This window comes from Pseudophryne corroboree, chromosome 2, assembly GCF_028390025.1.
Source record: "Pseudophryne corroboree isolate aPseCor3 chromosome 2, aPseCor3.hap2, whole genome shotgun sequence".
Taxonomy (NCBI): Eukaryota; Metazoa; Chordata; class Amphibia; order Anura; family Myobatrachidae; genus Pseudophryne; species Pseudophryne corroboree.
Genome location: NC_086445.1, coordinates 443,993,716 through 444,010,189, shown reverse-complemented (window position 1 = coordinate 444,010,189; position 16,474 = coordinate 443,993,716). Strand labels below are relative to the sequence as shown.

At 45.6% G+C, this 16,474-nt stretch overlaps 1 protein-coding gene across 3 annotated transcripts in view; it reads right to left on the bottom strand.

Moving 5' to 3' along the window:
* The window catches only part of KSR1 (kinase suppressor of ras 1), a 369,929-nt gene that overhangs the window by 45,651 nt on the left and 307,804 nt on the right, over window positions 1–16,474 (bottom strand). For 2 of the 3 annotated variants that reach the window (XM_063953668.1, XM_063953666.1), the window contains 3 exons: window positions 13,589–13,630; window positions 8,407–8,461; window positions 7,786–7,834 (listed from right to left, as the gene is read on the bottom strand). In XM_063953668.1, the coding sequence (XP_063809738.1) occupies window positions 7,786–7,834; window positions 8,407–8,461; window positions 13,589–13,630 (146 nt within the window). The remainder of the gene's footprint in view (window positions 1–7,785; window positions 7,835–8,406; window positions 8,462–13,588; window positions 13,631–16,474) is intronic. The other variant, XM_063953667.1, reaches the window with a different exon arrangement.

The following is a 16,474-nucleotide window of genomic DNA, read 5'->3' as shown; positions in this document are numbered from 1 at the left end:
GCCTTCCTGGCCTCACACCACGCAACATATTTTCGCCACATGTGGTGATAATGTTGTGCGGTCACCTCCTTTCTGGCTTTGACCAGGGTAGGAATGACCTCTTCCGGAATGCCTTTTTCCCTTAGGATCCGGCTTTCCACCGCCATGCCGACAAACGCAGCTGCGGTAAGTCTTGGAACAGACACGGTACTTGCTGAAGCAAGTCCCTTCTTAGCGGCAGAGGCCATAAGACCTCTGTAAGCATCTCTTGAAGTTCCGGGTACCAAGTCCTTCTTGGCCAATCCGGAGCCATGAGTATAGTTCTTACTCCTCTACGTCTTATAATTCTCAGCACCTTAGGTATGAGAAGCAGAGGAGGGAACACATACACCGACTGGTACACCCACGGTGTTACCAGAACGTCCACAGCTATTGCCTGAGGGTCTCTTGACCTGGCGCAATACCTGTCCCGTTTTTTGTTCAGACGGGACGCCATCATGTCCACCTTGGTATTTCCCAACGGTTTACAATCATGTGGAAAAAACTTCCCGATGAAGTTTCCACTCTCCCGGGTGGAGGTCGTGCCTGCTGAGGAAGTCTGCTTCCCAGTTTCCATTCCCGGGATGAAACACTGCTGACAGTGCTATCACATGATTTTCCGCCCAGCGAAAAGTCCTTGCAGTTTTTGCCATTGCCCTCCTGCTTCTTGTGTCGCCCTGTCTGTTTACGTGGGCGACTGCCGTGATGTTTTTCCCACTGGATCAATACCGGCTGACCTTGAAGCAGAGGTCTTGCTAAGCTTAGAGCATTATAAATTTACCCTTAGCTCCAGTATATTTATGTGGAGAAAAGTCTCCAGACTTGATCACACTCCCTGGAAATTTTTTCCTTGTGTGACTGCTCCCCAGCCTCTCGGGCTGGGCTCCGTGGTCACCAGCATCCAATCCTGAATGCCGAATCTGCGGCCCTCTAGAAGATGAGCACTCTATAACCACCACAGGAGAGACACCCTTGTCCTTGGATATAGGGTTATCCGCTGATGCATCTGAAGATGCGATCCGGACCATTTGTCCAGCAGATCCCACTGAAAAGTTCTTGCGTGAAATCTGCCGAATGGAATTGCTTCGTAGGAAGCCACCATTTTTACCAGGACCCTTGTGCAATGATGCACTGTTTTTAGGAGGTTCCTGACTAGCTCGGATAACTCCCTGGCTTTCTCTTCCGGGAGAAACACCTTTTTCTGGACTGTGTCCAGAATCATCCCTAGGCACAGCAGACGTGTCGTCGGGATCAGCTGCGATTTTGGAATATTTAGAATCCACCCGTGCTGTTGTAGCAGTATGCGAGATAGTGCTACTCCGACCTCCAACTGTTCCCTGGACTATGCCCTTATCAGGAGATCGTCCAAGTAAGGGATAATTAAGACGCCTTTTCTTCGAAGAAGAATCATCATTTCGGCCATTACCTTGGTAAAGACCCGGGGTGCCGTGGACAATCCAAACGGCAGCGTCTGAAACTGATAGTGACAGTTCTGCACCACGAACCTGAGGTACCCTTAGTGAGAAGGGCAAATTTGGGACATAGAGGTAAGCATCCCTGATGTCCCGGGACACTATATAGTCCCCTTCTTCCTGGTTCGTTATCACTGCTCTGAGTGACTCCATCTTGATTTGAACCTTTGTAAGTGTTCAAAATTTTTTTTAGAATAAGTCTCACCTAGCCTTCTGGCTTCAGTACCACAATATAGTGTGGAATAATACCCCTTTTCTTGTAGTAGGAGGGGTAATTTAATTATCACCTGCTGGGAATACAGCTTGTGAATTTTTTCCCATACTGCCTCCTTGTCGGAGGGAGACCTTGGTAAAGCAGACTTCAGGAGCCTGCGAAGGGGAAACGTCTCGACATTCCAATCTGTACCCCTGGGATTCTACTTGTAGGATCCAGGGGTCCTGTACGGTCTCAGCGCCATGCTGAGAACTTGTCAGAAGCGGTGGAACGCTTCTGTTCCTGGGAATGGGCTGCCTGCTGCAGTCTTCTTCCCTTTCCTCTATCCCTGGGCAGATATGATCTTATAGGGACGAAAGGACTGAGGCTGAAAAGACGGTGTCTTTTTCTGCAGAGATGTGACTTAGGGTAAAAACGGCGGATTTTCCAGCAGTTGCCGTGGCCACCAGGTCCGATGGACCGACCCCAAATAACTCCTCTTCCTTTATACGGCAATACACCTTTGTGCCGTTTGGAATCTGCATCACCTGACCACTGTCGTGTCCATAACATCTTCTGGCAGATATGGACATCGCATTTACTCTTGATGCCAGAGTGCAAATATCCCTCTGTGCATCTCGCATATATAGAAATGCATCCTTTAAATGCTCTATAGTCAATAAAATACTGTCCCTGTCAAGGGTATCAATATTTTTAGTCAGGGAATCCGACCAAGCCACCCCAGCTCTGCACATCCAGGCTGAGGCGATCGCTGGTCGCAGTATAACACCAGTATGTGTGTATATACTTTTTATGATATTTTCCAGCCTCCTGTCAGCTGGTCCTTGAGGACGGCCCTATCTATAGACGGTACCGCCACTTGTTTTGATAAGCGTGTGAGCGCCTTATCCACCCTAAGGGGTGTTTCCCAACGCTCCCTAACTTCTGGCGGGAAAGGGTATACCGCCCATAATTTTCTATCGGGGGGAACCCACGCATCATCACACACTTTATTTAATTTATCTGATTCAGGAAAAACTACGGTAGTTTTTTCACATCCCACATAATACCCTCTTTTGTGGTACTTGTAGTATCAGAAATATGTAACACCTCCTTCATTGCCTTTAACGTGTGGCCCTAATAAGGAATACGTTTGTTTATTCACCGTCGACACTGGATTCAGTGTCCCTGTCTGTGTCTGTGTCGACCGACTAAAGTAAACGGGCGTTTTAAAACCCCTGACGGTGTTTTTGAGACGTCTGGACCGGTACTAATTGTTTGTCGGCCGTCTCATGTCGTCAACCGACCTTGCAGCGTGTTGACATTATCACGTAATTCCCTAAATAAGCCATCCATTCCGGTGTCGACTCCCTAGAGAGTGACATCACCATTACAGGCAATTGCTCCGCCTCCTCACCAACATCGTCCTCATACATGTCGACACACACGTACCGACACACAGCACACACACAGGGAATGCTCTGATAGAGGACAGGACCCACTAGCCCTTTGGAGAGACAGAGGGAGAGTTTACCAGCACACACCAAAAACGCTATAATTATATAGGGACAACCTTATATAAGTGTTTTCCCTTATAGCATCTTTTTTATATATTTCTAACGCCAAATTAGTGCCCCCCCTCTCTGTTTTAACCCTGTTTCTGTAGTGCAGTGCAGGGGAGAGCCTGGGAGCCTTCCCTCCAGCCTTTCTGTGAGGGAAAATGGCGCTGTGTGCTGAGGAGATAGGCCCCGCCCCTTTTTCGGCGGCCTCGTCTCCCGCTCTTAACGGATTCTGGCAGGGGTTAAATATCTCCATATAGCCTCCGGAGGCTATATGTGAGGTATTTTTAGCCAAAATAGGTATTCATTTGCCTCCCAGGGCGCCCCCCTCCCAGCGCCCTGCACCCTCAGTGACTGCCGTGTGAAGTGTGCTGAGAGGAAAATGGCGCACAGCTGCAGTGCTGTGCGCTACCTTTAGAAGACTGAGGAGTCTTCTGCCGCCGATTCTGGACCTCTTCTTACTTCAGCATCTGCAAGGGGGCCGGCGGCAAGGCTCCGGTGACCATCCAGGCTGTACCTGTGATCGTCCCTCTGGAGCTGATGTCCAGTAGCCAAGAAGCCAATCCATCCTGCACGCAGGTGAGTTCACTTCTTCTCCCCTAAGTCCCTCGTTGCAGTGATCCTGTTGCCAGCAGGACTCACTGTAAAATAAAAAACCTAAGCTAAACTTTTCTAAGCAGCTCTTTAGGAGAGCCACCTAGATTGCACCCTTCTCGGCCGGGCACAAAAATCTAACTGGCTTGGAGGAGGGTCATAGGGGGAGGAGCCAGTGCACACCACCTGATCGGAAAGCTTTACTTTTGTGCCCTGTCTCCTGCGGAGCCGCTATTCCCCATGGTCCTTTCAGGAACCCCAGCATCCACTAGGACGATAGAGAAATGAATGGTATCTTGTTTATTAATGAACGAGATCGTTCATATCTTTCAATAATATCGCCCAGTGTGTAGGGCCTATTAGATAAAATGTCTGCATGGCCTATTGTTTCAATTCATTTTTTAATAAAACCTATAAACTTGCAGTCTCTTTACTGTGTAGTTCTATTGGAAATTCCCAGTCCATTTAGGTCATTTTATTCTGACTCTACATGTATTTTGACAATAAGGAGGATATGAATATATTCATTGCACACTGAAATAGAACTGTACAAAGGAAACCGATAAGATAGGAGAGGTGAGGAATCCTAACATCCAGTTATTGTTATTAGAATTGTTTTATATTCACTATGCAGTCACAGGGTTAATATGTGTATGCATAAGTACATACATGTTTCCAAAACACACTTCTAAAGTTAAAGCAGTGTTTTAAACCAGTCATGTAATTAAATCACCCAGATGATTGCAATTAGATCTCACCAATATTGCAAGCACTTGCTTGTTTTATATAAACTAAACTAATTACCAATTGTCAGTTTGTGTCATTTGTGCACATGTAATCCAGTACTTGCACTTGCTTTCATCATGCAATTACATACCTCCCAACATGACCCTCTCCAGGAGGGACAGAATGCTCTGCTTCTGGACTTTTTCTCTTAATTTATGACTCCGGCACCTGTGCTGAACAGGTTGATAAATAAGAAAGATGTTTTAGCACAGGTGACGGCAATCATAAGTTAAGAGGGAAGTCCAGGAGCAGAGCATTCTGTCCTTCCTGGAGAGGGTCATGTTGGGAGGTATGCAATTATAAAATGAATGTTCTCATTTCTTATTGTTTGCAAAATATATGTAAATTTAGGGTCAGCATTTCTAAGCACAAATTAGCATAAACTCTTTGGTTTGTGGCTACTTATGTCCAGTAAAATAAGATTCTCATTGAACTGAGGAATGACGAGGTTGCTGAATACAGATTTACAAAATAGGCCAAAATGTACTTTACAACAGAATAGCAGCTCCCTCTAGTGGTTCACGTAACACAAAGCTGGTTATATGACAAATTCCAGAATCCTTGAGAGCATACTCACATCAGCAGTTGGTACATTTTCTAGATCAGCTTCAACTCCAGTGAGTATACAGTCTTATATGCAACTACTTTTATCAGTTTGCAACAGAACAATGGCTGGCGAGGTGCTGGCTAGTATCAGAACCAGATTTACTGTACATACTATACCACCCCATATATACAGCCCATCTCCTCTGCAAGTAGCACAGCAATGGGCAGCAATCACATCCTTATAGGCAGACAGTCCTGAGATGACATTACATGACTCGTAGATCATACTGCCTCCACAGTGTGCCACAGGGTAATACATAGCACTAAGTGGGCACAGGGTAACACACGTCAAAGATGGCCACAGGGTAACATATGGCGCAGAGTTATACATAGAATAGTGGAGGGGGTGCAGGGTAACATGTCACAGTGAGGCACAATGTAACAGGGGCACAAGGTAACAGATGGCACAAGGGAGCATGGCAGCACACTGCACAGGGTAACACATAACACATGGCACAGGGGGGCACATGGTAACAAATGGCACAGGAGGGCACATGGTAATAAATGGCACGGGGGGCACATGGTAACAAATGGCACAGGGGGGGCCAGCATAGGAGGGCACATGGTAACAAATGGCATGGCAGCACACTGCACAGGGTAACACATAACACATGGCACAGGGGGGGCACATGGTAACAAATGGCACAGGGGGGGGGCACATGGCACAGGGGGGACACATGGTAACACATGGCACAGGGTAACACATGGCACAGTGGGTACAGGGTAAAACATGGCACAGGTAATAAATATTGCAGGGGGCACAGGGCAACACATGGCACAGGGAGCACAAGCTAATTCATAGGCACAGGGGACACTGGGTAACACATGGCACAGGGGGCACAAGCTAATTCATAGGCACAGGGGACATAGGGTAACACATGGCCCAAGATAATACATACCATAGGGCAACACACAGAGCAGGGGGCATAAGCTAATACACAGCACAAGAGGCACAGGGTAACACATGGCACAAGGGACACAGGTTAACACATGGCACAGTGGGGCACCACATGGCACAAAGTAATACATAGCACAGGGTAACACTGGTAGTGGACTGTACAGACAGATGGGAGGAGGGGGTGGTCTGGCACAGTGGTAGCAGGCTGCTGGGTGGCACCATGCATGAGTACTGGGAGGGCCAGGAACACACACTGCTGCCTCCTGTCACTGGCTTAAGGCAGGACTTCAGCTGTTGCTGCTGCTGGGTCCTCGGCAGTGGCTGTTGCATCCCCCCCTTCCCCACTGACAATGGCGCTGGGCTGTCCACGGGGCCGGCTCTTCCATCTGCAGCATAGGAAGGGGCAGGGAGCACGGGGGAGGGAGGCTGCACAGACTGTACAGCCAGTCAGCAAAGTGTGAGCACAGAGGCAGATCTGCTAGAGGCTCACTGGGTCTGTTTCCTATGATGCATTATGCCCCCAGCTCTAAGCACCATCTGACATAATGAGGGGAGGACTGTAGCACTGAGTATTTGGTGACGTATGACTATGAAACTTAGTAATAATAATACAAAGAAGATATTTAGAAGTTATAAATATCTTCTTTGCATTATTCTAATAATTTTTATAGTCAAAACTGGATTCTGACAGGGAGCATGACAGGTGAGGCTCTGCCTCCCGACTACATGTCCCTGGTGAGAATATTAAGAGCAGCCAAGTTGCATATGCTTGCACCAGCGCTTTTCAATGCAGTACGAATGGATCGGGGGTCATTCCGAGTTGATCGCTCGATAGCTATTTTTTGCAGCGCTCGAACAGACAGTCGCTGCCTATAGGGGAGTGAATGTTTGCTTTGCAAGTGTGCGAACGCAAGTGCAGCCGAGCAGTACAAAAAAAGCTTTGTGCAGTTTCTGAGTAGCTCAGAATTTACTCAGCCGATGCGATCACTTCAGCCTGTTCTTGTCTGGAATTGACGTCAGACACCCGCCCTGCAAACGTTTGAACACGCCTGCGTTTTTCCAAACACTGCCAGAAAACGGTCAGTTGTCACCCACAAACGCCCTCTTCCTGTCAATCTCCTTGCGACCGGTTGTGCGAATGGATTCTTCGTTAAATCCATCGCTCAGCAACGATCCGCTTTGTACCCGTACGACGCGCCTACGCATTGCGGTGCATATGATCGCAGTGAAGCGAAAAATCCTAGCGTGCGATCAGGTCGGAATGACCCCCTATATTAAACACAAGGACACATGCTGAAACCGGGAGGGAGGTTTAGGGGAAATCTGAGGAAAAAATAAATTTACAGAAAGTTTAGTAGACAAGTGGAATAGCCTCCCGTCAGAGGTAGCAGAGGCTAATACAGTAGAACAATTTAAATATGCTTGGGTAAACAAAAGGATATCCTTACAGGGAAATAAGGATCTAATAGGATTTGGAGTAACAATAAGGGTAAAAAAAACAAAAAAAAACAGATGGGCCAAGTGATTCTTATCTGTCGTGAAATTCTTTGTTTCTATGTTTTAAGAGCATATGTTATTCACATACTCTGCTACAGAATACTAGCTCCCTCTAGTGGTTCAGATAACACAACATGGCCTTTACAATGATATTCACAGTACCTCTGCTTCCTGTTCTTCTGCTACATCTGTTTCCATGTCGGCCTCAGCACTAAGGAGGAATGTTCTTGGTGTTAGGAATGCAAAGCAAAATACAAAATAACCAACAGACCTAAGCAAGCCCTAATTCTAATAAAGCCTAGTGGGAACACTAATATTGTGTACAAAATTGGAACTGTGACAATTACTGCTAATATAGACTACTTTGGCCAAATACTACCATTAAACAGCTGGATGACACATCAAACATGAATATACATAGATTTTTGTCCACATTTTCTGCTTTTCTTTATTAACGTAAAATGCATCTACATGAGCCCCATTTTGTATGCAGAAAAGTGTTATAAAGGGGCTTGCCTAAAAACTAGGGTCTGTCCCAAAAGCCATGAACACATGTTGCTAATGTGATTGACTGATGTGATTACATTTTGAAGGATTAATTACTCTTGGGATCTGCTAAAGCACAAACCATTCCAAAAATAATATTTGTTTTGAACGGTCTTTTTTTCTAATGTATTGTATTGTACTGTACATGTTTAAGTAAAGGTTTATATATCGGAACAACTGTGATATATATTTGACTGACAAACTGGATTTTATTAAAATTATGTAACTCTTCATTACCTGGGGTTCTCGGGAGGCTCAGGTGGCTGTGTTATTGGTGGTGGATTCAAAACTTCTATAAATGACAAAAGAAACACAAAACAAAAAAACAACAAAAAAGAAACATTATTGCATAATCTCAAAGCATGATGGAAGCCAGGCTATTCCACAGTAATGTTAGCATTGCTATAATGAAACAAGTAGAGTGTTGTTTTTTTATGTTACGTAGTACCCTAAATGCAAGTGATGCTCATTGATCAGGGAGGAATATGGGTGTTCCACTATATACCTAAATGAATATCATATACAGTGTATGTTTAAAAGCAACGCAATCCTCTTCAAACACATTATTAAATACAATTGAATCTAGTTAAAGGCACAGGATAGGCAAAGTTCTACAACAAACCAATGATCTGATCTGTCAAGATCTACTACACGGTTTTGCTTTTTGCAGAAATGTATTTACAAGAGATGTAAAATAATCTGATGGTCCTCAATGGCAAGTGTAGCACACTGCAAACAGAAGTTCAGTTACAGTTGTGTCCACTTACATACATCAACCCTCCATGCACGTTAAACAGCCCTTCTAGTCAGGCCATACCGTGGCATGACTGGTAGCGCCAAACATCTTTTTGTGTGACTTTTTCTATTAAAATGCATCTTATTCGCAAAATGATGCAAATAAGAAGCACAAGCAGACTCTGCTGATTAAAATAATATGCAGCATGCCTATATTCTGTGCGCGATCGTGGATGTATCTGCAAACAAAATGCTACGTTACAGTGTTTCCTAGAAAACACTAATGTACCATTTCTTATGCAGTCAAAGCAGAGACTGCTTGTGCACCGTAGTCACTTAGAGATACGACACAATTTTGTAAAAATAAAAAAGATGCCTGACGCTAACGGAGTTGCCTCGGACCTGACAGCTCACTCACGCCACGCATCTCCCGCTATGTGGCATATTGAGGACACATCTGTATACAAAGTAAAAGACAGCAGGAATCTGCCAAGGGATTTGTTTTAAACCAATAATGCCTTTTTTCACTGCATACAAATTTGGACCCTTTAATGCAATCCTTTGTCTAAATTTACATGATCCCTAAAGAAATTATGGTTATTTCAAACATTCTATATTTTAATTTTTATTGTAATCTAATGCCACAATGATATGAATTAGTCCCAGTTGACAGAAAAAAAAATGGCGCGCATCTTGGAGGCAGAGACCTACTGTATGTATTGCATTTTTATTTTCATATTGGGTTTCTGTCTAGTAGTGCTGGCACCAAGATATAATTTGAATGTGTAACACCCACAATGACAGCGGAGAGATACAGTGCTGTGTGTGACTGTGATCTATTAGTGAAGAGAGGGGTGGAGTGATACAGCTTTGGGTGCTTTTTGTCCCGTCAGAGAAAGAGGGGCAGAGTGAATTACAGAGTGGTGTAGGGATGGCCAATTGGCAGTCCCAAATCAATCTTTCGTATTGATACAGGATCACCATGTCCGTACTTAGGGCAGATAATAATCACAAAAATTAGATCTCTCTCGTAATTGATATTATTTACTCCACGTTTGATTAGAGCATACTTTAAAATAACACCCGTGCAGTTAAAAAGAAAGAAAAAAGAGTAAAGCCAATGCATGTACAGTGGCGGGGAACGGCATGTAATTGGTAAGCTTGTTGCTGCTACAGTCTGATGGCCATCAATACATGATGGCCTGAGAATCAATCCAAAAATCACAATTTATTTTGGGAAATGAACATGGATCTCTCAGATATAGTGGAGATCGATGCCAATCCCTTGAGCGGTGGGGATTATGCTCCGTGAGAACAAAGGGGTCAGCTCTGGCAGGCTCCAGGGCGAGTTCTCTGGTACCCTGAATTGTTGAGAATGGGAGTCACCCCCAATTATGTTGTGAGCGGGAAATACCACACAAAGCAGGGGCAAACAGACCATATATGAAGAGGGGAGAATAGACAAACAAAAGATACAATTATGGAAAAAGTTGCAAGAGACACACATTGTGACTAGTGAGGGGGAGAGTCCACACATACAAGTAGCACCCAACTGCTAGTAAAGGGGAGGTCACTGTGATGATATGTCATGGTTAAACTTAACAGGAAGTTGGAAGGCCCATATATAGGAAATGGGGAATAGGCCATATGTGAGGAAGCGATGACACCGCATAGGAATCCCAAAGTTTGAGGTGAAGCACTGAGGAGGCGTAAAGGCTGAGTGAGAGCAATGATAAAGAAGCAGATGCAGAGTTGTGATGAAGAGATGTAGAACTGTGATATAGTAAATGGAGAATGAGCTGTGATAATAAAAAGAAGAAAAAAAAAGCAGCAAACATATAAAGCCTACAAGGAGAGCTGCAGAGAAGCAGCTCACAGTAATACCCCTTTTCCACCAGCCAGCATACAACATGGGTTATTGCACATGAACGCGCATAACCCCTGTTGCTGGCTGGTGTAAAAGGGCTGAGTTGGAATAATCCGGGTCGATTGACCCGGTATTCCAACTTGGGTAGCTTGCAGGGTTGAACACGGGTAAGCTGTGCAGTGTAAACGTAAGCAACATGGCTCCCATTCACACTGTATGGGAGGGCGGCGCTGGGATATCATGTGATCTCCCAGCGCCGCCCCCGCTGTGTCACCGGCAATGTCACCAACCCGGCAATATGCCGGGTTGGAAACGGCAGATGGAAAGGGGGCTGACGTGGGTCGCAGCCGGGTAGCACCCGTGTCAGGCTCCTGGCTGTGACCCCCGTAATTAGATGGAAAAGGGGTATTACACTTGTGGAGTGTAGTAACTGCATATGAGCTGAGTGTATGACTAGTGTCTTTAAAATGAGTTAGAACCTGGTAAAAGAACAGGGATATAAGTGGAATGACAGACACTAGCAATAAGATATACAATTTTTTATTGATATAACCCAAGTACTGTGCATACAAATGCACCCACCGACCACATGAAATCACCTGTGACCACACTAGAAAAAAACGAGCTGTAAAGCCTGCATGAGTGGGCGACACCTTAGTCACTAATCGTCCACACCTATAAGCTAGTCAGGGTAGAAAAATGCATCAACGAGAAGTTGAGCCCTCTACTCTTGCACCCAATAGCAGCTACACAGTGACAAGTAGTTACAAATGTGTTCAATACTAAGAACTGTATTATTAAATTAACACTACCATAAATGTAGTTGCACCATTACCCATCAAAGTAAAAAGGTGTTTTTCAGATGCCCACTCTCCCATTCAGAGCTCCAGGGCATGCAATAAGAAACTATATTTAAGGCTATAAGGTGCTCTGACAGTTGTAAAAATTTGTTGAATTTGATCATGTTGACATCGTCATAACGTCAGCAGTGAATTCAACATTATCAGAATGTTGACAATGGGGGTCACTCCGACCTGATCGCACGCTAGGTTTTTTCGCTGAGGTGCGATCAGGTCAAAATTCGGCAAAACTGCACATGCACCGCAATGCGCAGGCGCGTCGTACTGGTACAAAGCAGATCGTTGCTGAGCGATGGATTTAACGAAGAATCCATTCGCACAGCCAATCGCAAGGAGATTGACAGGAAGAAGGCGTTTGTGGGTGGCAACTGACCGTTTTCTGGCAGTGTTTGGAAAAACGCAGGCGTGTTCAAACGTTTGCAGGGCGGGTGTCTGACGTCGATTCCGGACAAGAACAGGCTGAAGTGATCGCATCGGCTGAGTAAATTCTGAGCTACTCAGAAACTGCACAAAGCTTTTTTTGTACTGCTCGGCTGCACTTGCGTTCGCACACTTGCAAAGCAAACATTCACTCCCCTATAGGCGGCGACTATCTGATGGCAGCGCTGCAAAAAATAGCTAGCGAGTGATCAACTCGGAATGACCCCCAATGTCTATTTAAGGTAAGTCTAACCCTGGGGTGCCTCAGGATACTAGCAGGGGTGCCTTGAATTGATGGTCCAGGACTAATTCAAATTATTTATGGTCATTGTAAAAGGCAAAACCATTGCTGGTGGCCGTCAATTCTAAAATATGTGGACAAACAAAAGCAAATCTTGTCTCACCACACAATTTAACCTAGGGATGACATATAAACACAATTTACCTAATTTAATATTTCTTTCTAAATAACAAACTTTTGTCCTAGGGGTGGCGGTAACAAATTCTGATACTCAACTCAAAAAAGTTTGGGTACCACTGCCATAGTGTGTACCTAGCTTAGTGTTCACTCTAGGCTGTTTTAGCAGGGCGCCGCGCCCTGCCCGTTTTTTAACAGGCAAAACCCGCCCTGCCCCTTTTGCGGCGCCCTGCTAGAACAGCCGCCCGCTCCCTGCCCTCCCGGCGTGTATAGATGCCGTGCGCATGCGCGCGGCATCCATTCACGCATTGGGAGAGGGCTGGGGGAAGCCCAGCACCGACGGAGGTGCTGGGCACGCCCCCAACAGTGACGTCGCCGGCCACAGACGCTCTCTATAGTAGCGTCTGTGGGCCGCACCGCCCCCTAAAATGACGGAGGCGTGGCCACGCCCCCTAATTTGTGTGGCCGCGCCCCCATCCGCGCGCGCACATGTGCCCCCCTGAGTCCGGCGCCCTGCCCCTTTTCACTCCTAGAGTGAACACTAAGCTTTACAGTTGCTGCAGAGCAAGACAACCGATCCTTGAAAACTTCTACTTAGGCCATTTAATGCTATAATTCCTTACAACAGACATGGCTTGTACAAAAGAAAAAAACAAACTGACGCACACTGACTGGAAGTTAATATGACTTCTACAGCCCTAGCATACAGGAAATGCAGATTACAGCTGTATCTCTTATAACTGCTGACTACACAAGACTAAGGAACATTTTCTGAATGAGCTTTAGACAAACATGCATTAAAGGATATTTAAAGCCTGCAACCCAAGAGTCACTGTTTGCACAACGAGGCAATGACCATACAATTCAATCACAGTGCTATATGACGCACTTGTTAGAAAGAAGCACGACTTTACTAAGGTTAGCCTTTGATGCCATGGTAAATCACTGATCTATTTTTAGCCACCCTGCAAGGAAACCAGAATAGGTCACAACCTGATCACTGCAGATGTGAGATCCTAGATAGTTATCGTGCCTCAGAGACAATAAGGCTGATCAGAAAAGAATATATAGCTAGAAAACACATAGGGTCAGTTAGTAGGATTAATGCATGAAACTCACCTGGGAAGATAAACTGTTGTCTATGCTGAATGTAGTAGGCAGCTTTTAATAAAAGATGACAGCAGCCACCCAGGCAGAATAAGAAAAACAAGCAGTTAGAGAGTATCAGGAGACCTGTCAGAGACTGCCCCACATGCGCTTAATGAATATAGTCACCATGCTGACTGACTGAACACAGCTCTCGTCAATAAAAGAGTGTTTCTCTGCCGAGTCCAGTGGGAGACAACCCCGGGTGGATAGAGACAAATGTTAATAGGATTTTACCAGCTATTACACACTTGCGTGGCTCTCTGAAACATCTTCATGCAAGCAGCTTTCACTTAAAATTTCAACTGCTAATTAAAAGCAATTGGGTAATTCAGCTTAAGTAGTAATGAGCAGCACTGTCCATGTTATTTAAAGCAGTGGTTCTCAATTTCGGTCTTCAAGTACCTCCAACAGTTCATGTTTTCCAGGTCACCTAGCAGTTGAACAGGTGTATTCATTACTCACTGACACGTAATAAAAGACCTACAGGTGGAGCAAATTATTTAACTTTCAATCCTGTGAGGAGACCTGGAAAACATGAACCGTTGGGGGTACTTGAGGACCGAGGTTGAGAACCACTGATTTAAAGAGTCACTTCATACGAAATGACCAATAGGCATATAAAGGGAATTCTGTAGTTACTAAAAATGTAATGTAACTGTAATATAGGCTCATTCATACAGATGGGTTTTCTTCGCTCTCTCTTCTCTCTCTATTTAACAAAAGCTTGCCAGTAATGTTAAAGTAAAAGAAAATGATGTTAAAATGATTAAATCATAAACATAGAAAGTGTGGATGCTATCGATCGAATTATGTAGGGCCTAATTCAGTAAGGATCCCTTACTGCAGTTTCAGGATGGTCAAGAAACTGCTTATGTGCAGAACGGTCCTGCGATCGCATCGCAGGGATGCAAACTCCTCTGACTGACTGACAGGCAGAGGCGTCCAGAGGGAGGTGCAGGGGCATCTGGCGTTGGGTAAATGGGGGTGTGTCACCCACATTTTCCGGGAGTAGAGAGGCTAAGTATTGCGTCGCATACGCAGTTTCCTTGGCCTCGCAAGCTGCACTGCGACGGCAAGCCTTAGTAAGCTCAGGCTTACTCCGCCTGCCATCGCAGATGAACATCGTGACCAAAAGTCGCGATGTTAATCACAGATACAGTATGGTCGCGTCGCAAATGCAGGGAGTAGTTGCACCTCCTCCTGTATTTGAATTGCAAAGGATTGCATTTACAAAGCTGCTGCAAACAGCTCTGCAACTGCAATCCTTACTAATACCCCTTTTAGACCTCCAGTTTCTAACACAGATTATTGCACATGAGCATGCATAACCCGTGTTACTGTGTGGTCTAAAAGGGCCCAGCTGGAATAATCCAGGTTGAGCGACCCGGTGTTCCAGTTCAGGTAGAGAGCAGGGTTGAACACTTGTTCAACCCGGCTCACTGTGCTGTGTAAACAGGAAGCCGGGTTGCATCAACCCGTTTTCCATTCCCTCTGTGTGGATGGGCGGCACTTGGAGATCATGTGATCTTTAAGCACCGTTCCCACCGCGTCACCGCTGACGTCCCCAACCCGGCAATATGCCGGGTTAGGAATAGTGGCGGTAAGGGGACTGAGGCGGGTCGCACCGGGAAGCACCCGTGTCAGGCTCCCGGGTGCAACCCGCCTCTGGCGGTCTAATAGGGGTATGAATTAGGCCCAGAATACCTTAAATGCAGTATGACATAACCAAACACACAAGTACTTCTATCTACTGTACATGGTACCTCTCAGTGCTATACATATTAGACAATTAATTTATAATTATTTTGTTCACAAAAAATAAGAATTTACTTACCGATAATTCTATTTCCCATAGTCCGTAGTGGATGCTGGGGACTCCGTAAGGACCATGGGGAATAGCGGCTCCGCAGGAGACTGGGCACATCTAAAGAAAGCTTTAGGACTATCTGGTGTGCACTGGCTCCTCCCCCTATGACCCGCCTCCAAGCCTCAGTTAGGATACTGTGCCCGGACGAGCGTACACAATAAGGAAGGATTTTGAATCCCGGGTAAGACTCATACCAGCCACACCAATCACACCGTACAACCTGTGATCTGAACCCAGTTAACAGCATGATAACAGAGGAGCCTCTGAAAGATGGCTCACAACAATAATAACCTGATTTTTGTAACAATAACTATGTACAAGTATTGCAGACAATCCGCACTTGGGATGGGCGCCCAGCATCCACTACGGACTACGAGAAATAGAATTATCGGTAAGTAAATTCTTATTTTCTCTGACGTCCTAGTGGATGCTGGGAACTCCGTAAGGACCATGGGGATTATACCAAAGCTCCCAAACGGGCGGGAGAGTGCGGATGACTCTGCAGCACCAAATGAGAGAACTCCAGGTCCTCCTCAGCCAGGATATCAATTTTGTATAATTTTACAAACGTATTTGCTCCTGACCAAGTAGCTGCTCGGCAAAGTTGTAAAGCCGAGACCCCTCGGGCAGCCGCCCAAGATGAGCCCACCTTCCTTGTGGAGTGGGCATTTACAGATTTTTGGCTGTGGCAGGCCTGCCACAGAATGTGCAAGCTGAATTGTACTACAAATCCAACGAGCAATAGTCTGCTTAGAAGCAGGAGCACCCAGCTTGTTGGGTGCATACAGGATAAACAGCGAGTCAGATTTCCTGACTCCAGCCCTCCTGGAAACATATATTTTCAGGGCCCTGACAACGTCTAGCAACTTGGAGTCCTCCAAGTCCCTAGTAGCCGCAGGCACCACAAATAGGTTGGTTCAGGTGAAACGCTGAAACCACCTTAGGGAGAAACTGAGGACGAGTCCTCAATTCCGCCCTGTCCGAATGGA